At 42.6% G+C, this 9743-nt stretch overlaps 1 protein-coding gene across 1 annotated transcript in view; it reads left to right on the top strand.

Moving 5' to 3' along the window:
- Positions 1-1715: 1715 nt before the first annotated feature.
- Positions 1716-9743, top strand: part of GCM1 (glial cells missing transcription factor 1) — a 14305-nt gene continuing 6277 nt past the window's right edge. The window contains exons 1-5 of the mRNA XM_029086727.1: positions 1716-1916; positions 3704-3956; positions 4902-5014; positions 6011-6139; positions 9648-9743. Coding sequence (XP_028942560.1) covers positions 1815-1916; positions 3704-3956; positions 4902-5014; positions 6011-6139; positions 9648-9743 — 693 coding nt within the window. The 5' untranslated portion in view covers positions 1716-1814. The remainder of the gene's footprint in view (positions 1917-3703; positions 3957-4901; positions 5015-6010; positions 6140-9647) is intronic.

The raw sequence follows: 9743 nt of genomic DNA, 5'->3' as shown, positions 1-9743 counted from the left end.
ATTTTTTTGCTACTATTTCAGCCTTTTCCTGCAAGTAGCTAAAGAGGTATGATCCTCTGTAACTTTTTTTTTTTTTTGTATGTATTATTATGAAATTATTTGCTTCTTTCATTAAACTTTAAGGTAATACTTAATTATTGTTTTATCTCTATCAGTACAACATAAAAGAAGAAATATTCCATTCTCTCTAAGAAGGAAATTAAAAATCAATTTCTAAGCCATCTCATTTTGAAAAGTAATTTTGAAAACAATGAGATAGTAATTTGGAATTATATAATGAATAATTTCATGTTTTAGAGCACACAATAGTCAAGGGCCATTTGTTTAGTAAATTCAACTCAGTTTTCCAATGCAGCTCATATTTTATTTGTCCTGACTTTACTATCTCTATCTTCATTGTAGTGCAATATCAAAATATATGAAGACCTGATGTTTCTTACAGCTGCTTGTATTTCTGAGCAGTGATGGTCCCTTCTCCTCTGGTCTAACATCTCGTTTGAATGTGTGATGTGCTAGTTGCCCTCCAAGAATCAGCCTAGTGCTGACTACCAGGCATCCTTCCATGTGGTCTTTTTCCATGGCGGATGCTCTGCCATAGCCCTCTTTCTCCCCCACCACCACAGCCTGAGCCACAAAGTGGGGCAGTGGGGCTCTGACCATGCTGCCAGAGGACCATGCAGCCAAATGTCTCAAGTGCTCTACAAATAGCTGCAAACTCTTGCTTTAGAGGTGATAATATAACATGAGAAATTAAGATCACAGGTATTTTATGAATGGGTAACCTAAGGACATGAAGGCTAAGTCACTTTCCAAGGGCCATGCATCTGCAGAGCCAGAAATAACAATAAAATAAATCATGCTTAATAAAGTCTATGAAATAGAATCATGTCAAGTAGATTTTACTTCTCCCACTACTCAACAGTTTTTAACAAATCCTTAATTGGTACAAATTACAGTGACCTTCCTGAAACCATTGAAGCTTTCCCGGTTTCCAGAAAAAGAACACTGACCTGTTCATTTTCTGATTCACCTTTTCTCTCCTTGACAAAGGAAATAAAACCTAAAACTTTTTCATATGTGGGATCGCTGAGGCTGTTTTCAGTAAACCACTGTGCCTGCTTTACAAGATTTCAGGCAAAACCTGTTGTTTTTAACAAGCATGCCCTCGTGGGTTTTTTACTTCAGTCTGCTGTTGAGATAGAAAAATGCAGGTAGCCCAGCCTCCTTTTCTATACTTCCCTTATGCAACTGGTAAACTCTCAGAAATACCAACAATATTTGAAAGGCTGAGCAGCATTTCATCTGAAATGATGTAGCAATCCCCTCTTGCTGCTCACCTTTGTCATGTGCAGCATGTGAAGTATCTAATGGGTAAGAAGGGACTCCAAGAGCCCTTAGCAGCCACTAAGCTGTTCCATCAATGTAGCTCTGGAAATATTGAGCTAGAGTCAGATCAGATGTACAAAGAGCCTGCAAACAGAGTTACAGGTCTATAAACTTGGTATGAGAGGAGACCCAGCAAAACAAAACAGATGAGAAAGGCACAATTTGCTTGCTGTTAACCATCCCTCTGTAACACCACAGGTTATCTCTAAGCTGTATTTTCCACTGCATTGCTGGCTTGCAAAACTTTTAATGGAACAAGTTTTTCTGGCAGAAGAACATTGATTTTTATCTTTAATGAGCAACCTCTCTATCATTTAGCTTCAGGAAACAGCTTCCTGGTTGTAAACTGCTTGAGAGTGCTGACACCCAGTCAACTTCAAGAGCAGCCAGGAGAACTTTTCTTGCTAACTTTGGGAAGGAATTAAAAAATGCTGAAAGGTGCAGATGATGTTGTTACAGAGCAGGAGGACTCTGCTTCCCGACATGGAGAAATTACAAGTTGGGATATCAATGACATCAAGCTTCCCCAGGTATGTGTCTGTGTCTTAGAAATTTATCCAGGTCTGACCGGTCATCTTCACTTCACTGCTGATCTGAAATGCTTTTTCAGTCATCTATTCCTCACTGCCTTTATTCTCTGTGCCTTTATTCTCTTTGCCACCACGAGGTATGTGGCAGTGTTTCACTGAAAAGCTAGAAAATATTGGGCAAATATTGAAGTTTCCGTACATTTTTCTTTATACCTCCTTCTGAAAGAGCTGCTGATACATGGAAAGAGCGATGCTGTGGACATGTTGCCTTTCTAGTACACTAGTGGAGGAGGTGCAGAGAAAAGAGGGAAAAAAATTATCATCTGCTCAATTAGAGATGTCCGGGACTTGCTTTTTGCCCTGGGTAGTGCTTTATGAGAAGCAAGCACAGCACCCACGACTGCCTTGCCACTCTGGGTGCTCAGCCTTGCTGCAGATTGGGCTCCAGGCAAGCAGGCTGGCTTTCCACACAGAGGCAACACTCCTTTCATGAGCACCTGGGAAAAGCTTGTTTCATATTTGCAGAGATTTTCTGAGAGGCAGAATGGTGATCGTTGCCTCCCTCAGTTCTTTTCTAGGACTCTTATCTAAAAATTTCAGCCATGCTCTCCACTGAAGCCCACCACACCCTGCACGACAACGTCATCTCCCAGTCCCTCACCTCAGCATATTTGTGCCAGATTCCTCCTGCTGCAATCCTTCAGTGTCCAGCTCTGCCTTTCACCTCCCAACCCTGTCTTCTTACCTGATCCCACTCTCTCCCCTACTATGACACTGCTGTTTGCCCAAAGCCTCCATGTCCCAGCCTGTCTCCTTCCCTACCCTCCACCCCAAGGTCACCTTCACCTGCGTTTCAGCCTGGAGGCTTCCTCCACACTTTCCTACACTATCAAATGGCTCCTGGGGGAGCACAGGAGCTTTTCTCTTCTCACTTGATGTTCTTGCTGCTGTAATGGCTCCCAGTGGCTGGGATCAGCTATTTCAAGGAAATTACTGCTAAGTTTTTGTACCCCTACAAGACCTTTTCCTCAAAACCATAAGCAGGTATGTTAGGTGCTTTACAGCTTACTGCATTTTACTGTGTTGACTGTACCCACTGAGGCCATGTGTGTTTGTTCCTTTGTTGGGGTTTTTTTTTTCCACTGAGTTTTGGTTTTATTGTTCTTTACAGTGCTGTCCTTGAGGGTTTTTTTGCTTAGTCCATAGCAATGAAAATAAAACCTGATCAGGATGCCAGGTTTCTTTGTTTTGGACTTCAGAAAAATCACAGTGGAAGTCTTCCCTGACAGTTAGGTCAAAACTAACCAAAGTCCAGAACTAAGGACCTACAAATGTGGGCATAGTCTCAGTCTGATTTAGTATTTGCCCCTTTTCCAGACAAATCAAGCCAAATGATTCAGTGTAACACTGCTGTGAGTAGCCTGAAAGGTAAAGCAAGATCTCTGCCTTGAAAGCTAACAGAAGTTAGTCAGGCAGTGACTGCTTCCTGCAAGGAAAATACCTGCTATTTCATGTCAGGTGCCAGGGAGGTCCTGCACTGAGCTGGATCCATGAGTGAGTGGGAACAACCTCCTGGCCAGGCTTTGCTGATGCTTTGGTGCTCACAGGGAGCTGCAGGGAGCCACAGGGAGCTGTGGTTTTTCTACCTCCCTCCACTGCTCCCTCCCACCAACCAGCATCACCGTTCAGGCTAGAGGACACTCAGCAGAGGACCAGGTCTGCTGGGCTCTTGCAGAAGCTCTTCTCTTCCCCAGCCTAAACCATGGCTTTCTTTGGTCTCTTCACAGGATGTAAGACAGATAGACTGGTTTCAAGAATGGCCAGATTCCTACGTAAAACATATCTATAGCTCAGAAGATAAAAATGCTCAGAGGCACCACAGCAGCTGGGCAATGAGAAACACCAACAATCACAACTCTCGCATCTTAAAAAAGTCCTGCCTTGGGGTAGTGGTCTGTGGCAACGACTGCTCAACATTGGATGGGAGGAAGATCTACCTAAGACCAGCCATATGTGATAAAGCCAGGCAAAAACAACAGCGTGAGTATGAACACAGCAGTTCATTATGAGGCAGTTCCTAAGTGAACACAGCATAAAAGAAATGAAAGCAGAGGATACTGTTCGGAATATACAACCTTCCCGCTGCCATTCCTTGTATTTAAATGCAACTCTTGATTTTGGAACAATGCATTTTACATTTCTTACTGTTGGGGGATGAATTGTTTCCTTGTTTGTTTTCTTTTTTCTTTCTCTTTTAATCTCTATTTCTGACAGTTAGAGATGGATTCCCAGCCTTCTCGGGCCCATGAGTGAGGCTACTGAGAAAGTTGTGTGGTGCAGGCAGCTTCCTGCTGTGCTATTCCTACTGACCTCAGTGTTGGCTTCATTATTGCATGGGCTCAAGAGTAACTCAGGAGGCAAGTCTTGCAGGAAAGAAGTTTCTCATAAACTATGATGACTGAAAAAAGGCCTCATAGTCATGTCACCAGAGCAAGACAATGCAAACAGAGAACATGAGCTGCATGCACATTTTTTTACGACACCATTCCAAACAATTGTTGATCGCTCAGTAGAGCTAGCACATCCTGATTTCTGGATCTGATGAACATTTTGGCTAAAGAAAGGTACTATTCAAGCACTCACTGAGATCAGAATGATGTCTTCTAGAAAAAACAGACAAGAACACATACGGCATTCCAGACACTGCCAAGTTAAAAACAACTAAAACTGACCATGATAATAAATTATAATAAAGCTATAATATAAAAAAATTGCCAGTTATATTCAATAATGGAACAGAATAAAGGCTATTATTAGTTTACTTACATTGATTTTGCTTATCTTTGAAAGTTTTTTGCATAGATTTTCCCAGTGTATTTTCTGAGCCCCAAACCAGAAGAGCAATCCACCGCCAAAGAACCATTGTATCACATGGATTCATCCGTCGATGTTACACAGACAATATTTCCCACCCTTCTTTTCCAGGGAAATGCTGCCCAAACTGCAATGGACCCCTGCGGCTCCTCTCCTGCCGAGGCCATGGTGGTTACCCAGTTACCAACTTCTGGAGGCATGAAGGCCAATTCATATTTTTTCAGGTTGGTATGAAATTGCCTTACATTATGCAAGTTAATTTTAAAGACTGTTTTTTAAGATTTATTAAGGATGTTTTTTGTTCCAACAAATAAGGGCCATTAAATATGACAAGGTCAAACGACTGTAAGGAGAAAAATTTTCACAATGAGTGGGCAAGGTCCTAAGCAACCTGATCTAACTTTGAAGCTAGTCCTGCCTGAGCACGAGGTTAAGCTAGGCCTCCATAGATCCCTTCCAACCTAAATTAACCTTTGCTACTGTGATTTTACAGCATATTGTATTTTTCATTTAGCCTCCCAGGAAAACCTGTTGATTTTTAAACACTTTGCCTCAGGTACATAGGCACTAACACACGCTCAAAAAGTCAGAAATGCCATCTTATCTCAACCTCTTCTCCCCGGCACAACACATAAGCATGAGGCTATCTTAGAGAAGGAAATGGTCGTAGCCAAAGGACTGTCCATGAAAAATACCATCTGTGCATTATGTGTAACTTATATCTGGAAAACAGCACATGCAAGTGTTTAAATAATGGGTACTATTTCTGGAAGCTGTAGTTCTAGTTTAGTACCAAAACCACTGAACTGTCTCCTACTTTCCAGCCTTTCACTTATGTGCAGGTTAAATAAAATTAATTCTCTGTGGAAGCTAATGGAAATTAATGTTCTGATAAACATGCTTAAAGTGTGAGAAGAATGGTAATGACTGCAGGGACACTATAACCAGGCTGCAGAAGACCTTGTGACTTCAACTGGGGCTCTAGTGAGGGGAGTGTATTCTGCACATAAATGTGGTGCACTGGTTTTGTGATTTCTACTCCATCAGGCTTCAGCAAACATATGTTTATTACTTTTGAGCTCACATTAAATAAGTCTTATTAAATAAAAAGATTAAATCAGGCCATATGTGTGGTTTTGGCCTGTGCTACAAATTCTGCTCCCTTAAGACTAATAACAAGATTGTTTCTAACTTTAACATATCATAATTCCCTCCTAAAGTCCAAAGGAGCTCATGATCATCCACGCCCAGAAACAAAACTAGAAGCAGAAGCAAGAAGATCAAGCCAAAAAGCACAGACAGCTTTTTCTCCATCTTCTCCAAGATTAAAAAGAATCCAGGAGACTGAGGTAACTCTTATTATCAATAAAATTGTGGGGTCAGTGATCCATGGTTCAGGGCACAGTGAAGGTTATCTGGGCTTTGGGTCTAGGTGGGAACAGGCTTTATGTCTGTTCGCATTCTGCCTCCCTGTGATCAGGCCAAGAAGCAGCAGGGCTCTCCTGAGCATCCTGCTCTGCTCAGGGCTGTCATACACTGCCAGCACCCCTGTCTGGAGCCTCTCTGGGCCTGGTGGCAGCAGGGGATTGCACCTATACTGGTAAACAAAGCAGGGCTGGAGGGCAGGCTCAGTCATGTCACTATTCACATGGTCCCTGCCATGAGTTTGGCCAGGGCTAACTCATTCTCACAGACAAAATGCCCTGGCATGGGTCAGGAGAACAGCATGTGCAGGGACCATTCCCTGGCAGGATTTTGGACAAGGTTTCATCAGGTCTGGATCCCTTCGCTGTACACAGCTGGCTTTGAACCTACCTGTGCCTCTACATGCTGTCATGCTACAAGCCACAGGCAATAAGACTCTCAAGCTGATGCTGTGAAAAGTAGCCCTTGGTGGGCTGCAACACAGTCCTTGCATCATTTCACTCCAGGTCCAGAGGTCGCCAAAGGCCAGGATGTGTTGTGGACACTTCCAGGCATTGCCTTTTGGTCTCCATCATCAATGACAGTCTTTGGTCTCATTTTGTTTAACAGCGTGGACACAGCTTTAGAGCCCCAGCTCTTTCCTTTGTTAAATGTAAGAGTTGCCTTCAGAAAAATTTCCTACAAGTTCTTTTTTAGTGCTGCTCCAGAAATTAAATTATTTACAAAGAAATCCGGAAATAAAGTAATTAGATATTTAGTCTAATTGGTATTGATGTTGAAGGAGAATATTAGAAGGTTTTAACTGGATTTGACTTATAGTATTGATTGCACCACCCTGTGAGAAAATTGTAACAAATGAGCACTTGAAAACTGGAAAATACTTTTGGCAATAACTGGACTCAGGAGGAAGATTTGTGTGTGCACACACACATACACACACACATGCACAGAGTATACTATTTTACTATAGAATACAATATATAACATTACCTGTATGATATGCCTATTATATACTGTGTATGGTATGTTGACAAAACAAACTTGCCATTAAAAAGGCAAATCCAAAATTCCTTACTCCTTCTTCCTCCAGTCCCCCAACATTTACTTAAGAAAATCCAGTTACTTCAGCAGCAGTACTGGATCATTTTATTCACAAACTTAATACCCATCAGGGAGAGAGATGCTCTTCTGCAGGGCAGCTACCCCTGAGCAGGATTTGACCACCTCCAGACCCTTAAGGGTGGTGCAGGGACTCAGATGCAGGAGGCACTGCCCCAGCCTTGGAGAGACAGCAGGAGGTCATGTTTTCTCCACATTGACGTGTGTTCCAAGGCCCTCCACTGACATGGAGGAGGTGTCACAGAAAAGTGAAGGCATCCTCCACCTCTGCTCATCCCCCCTGGGTTTTGCCAAGGTTGATAAGGGGAAGGGTGCATCACCTCTGTCTGTTGTGCCTCACTTGCACCCCAGATCTCCAGGAGGGCTTTAGGCAGAAGGGTGCTTTAAAGGACTTTAAAAAGCACTGACATTAAAACATCAGCTCTCCTGGGTATGGAAACACTTATGAAAGCATCTACAGAGATCCCGTGGATTAACAAGTGCTTGATGGATGGAACCAGGTAGAGCAGTGAGGCTGTCTGCAGTGACCTTCCTTGCAAAGGCTGTGTTGCACACACCTGTACACCACTGGTCTTTGCATGCACTTTGTCTTTTATTGTGCTGGAGGTGGTGCATCCTCCCTAATCTAGTGTTTGGGACAGTACTCAGTGCCCCTTCAGCTATGGACAGAAAGGATAATTGGTCTGGGTGGGGACAGACTTCTTAAACAGATAACATGGGGAAGCAGGGGGATCCAAAAGCCCAAGAAGTGATTAAAAGAGTGAACAGAGGAAGTGAAACACATTTAAATAGAATATTACTTTAGGACCTGCAGCTATTTCTGTTGGAAATACTCAGGAGAACACTAAAAACCAGAGCTCAGGAGTGACTCATGGAGACACACTGTCAGGATGGGACAGTCAGAGAGTACAGGACAGATTGGTTGTGGCCTATTTACACAAGAGCCTGGGAACATGAGCATAAGAAAAAACAACTGAACCACTATGTGAATCTCTGCAGAAATAATGATTTTCACATCACTGGTTTAATTCTGTCCCCGTGAACATGAAGACAGTTCTCACCTAGGGAATGTTACTGAGCTACACAGCTTTGTTTCTTTTATGCCTGAGCCTACTGGTCTAGATCAAGATCCTTCTAGACATGTCTTCATCTTTCCCTTGCTACAACATCTTCCTGGTGCTTTCACTTTGAATTGTGTGGGCGTAGGAATGGACTAAAGGTGTTATAAATATTTAGAAATAAAGCCTACTCTTCAGCTGATTTGACTCTGTGCAGTCAGAGTGATACCATTTACCCTCAGATGGCTTGCCAGTTCATGGCTCTCCGGCAGGTTTAACCCATCATATTTTTGTTCTTGCCATGACTGGTTGTGATACAACAAACTCAAGGGTCTGATTTAACACCCAGAGTTTGTGTCACTGAATCTGCAAAAAGCCTTCTGAAAATATTCAATTTTCATGTCCTCACAAGAGACCCAGGAGAAGAAGTTTAGAAAAATGTATGAGACTAAAATAGAACATGATACGCAGTTCTCTATGGTGTCAGTGGTCTTTAGCTGAAGGTGGGCTGGGTCCCACATCAGGGTGTCAGAATTTCTTCTCATGGTAAGTGGAGAACAGCTGAAAGGAGCTTTGCTGTTCTGGCAGTCAGCAAGTCAGAAAATCACTGTAATTAAATGGATGCAAAAGTGGAATTGCAAACAAGAGAGACCTGTAAGTACTCATCAGAAATGACAGCGTAGAATGAGTGTTCTGAAAGGAATTAAAGTTTGCAAGATTATAATCTAATAATTAAAGAAGTTGTGAAATATTCAGGACTAAAGACCCAGAGGAATAATTATTGTGTGCTGCTTCCTCCCTGAACGAAATTTCTGTTTGTGGGGGAAAAAAAAATAAAGATAGGAAAATCTATCAGTTAAGAATCAGTTAAAAAAAAAATCATACTTAGCTTTTCCAAACTTCATAAAAAAATAAATTCTGTAGTGTCAAATGTAGTGGTATAATTTCATTTTCAGAATATGCGGGCAGCACATCCCGAGGGCAGTGAATGTGAGCTGTAACAATTCTTTCCGTGTAAAACAGGATTCGGGCAAAACCTGGTGAACCAAAGCCAGACCCATGATCTGGGAGCCCTGTTGCATTCGTCCCTAAAGCCCACCCCACTAGCCCCCCCCTGCCAGGAGGCTCTGCCGTGGCATCTGCTTCATTAGCTGTATTAACTGAACGCGTTTGTGAGGGTCTGGCACAGGAGGTTTTTTATTTCACGCTGCCAGACTACACCTCGTTTTACTAAGCCATGCCTTGCTTTCTCAAGTCTCTGACAGGTGCAATGCCAACGCGGGAGGCTTTGCCTTTGCTTCTCTCCAAGCCGGACGTTTACGTGCTACCTGCTAATTTTGGGGGACGATTA

This window comes from Antrostomus carolinensis, unplaced genomic scaffold, assembly GCF_000700745.2.
Source record: "Antrostomus carolinensis isolate BGI_N321 unplaced genomic scaffold, ASM70074v2 scaffold21529, whole genome shotgun sequence".
NCBI lineage: Eukaryota > Metazoa > Chordata > Aves > Caprimulgiformes > Caprimulgidae > Antrostomus > Antrostomus carolinensis.
Note: the sequence above shows the minus strand (reverse complement) of the source record. Positions and strands in the feature narration are given on the sequence as shown.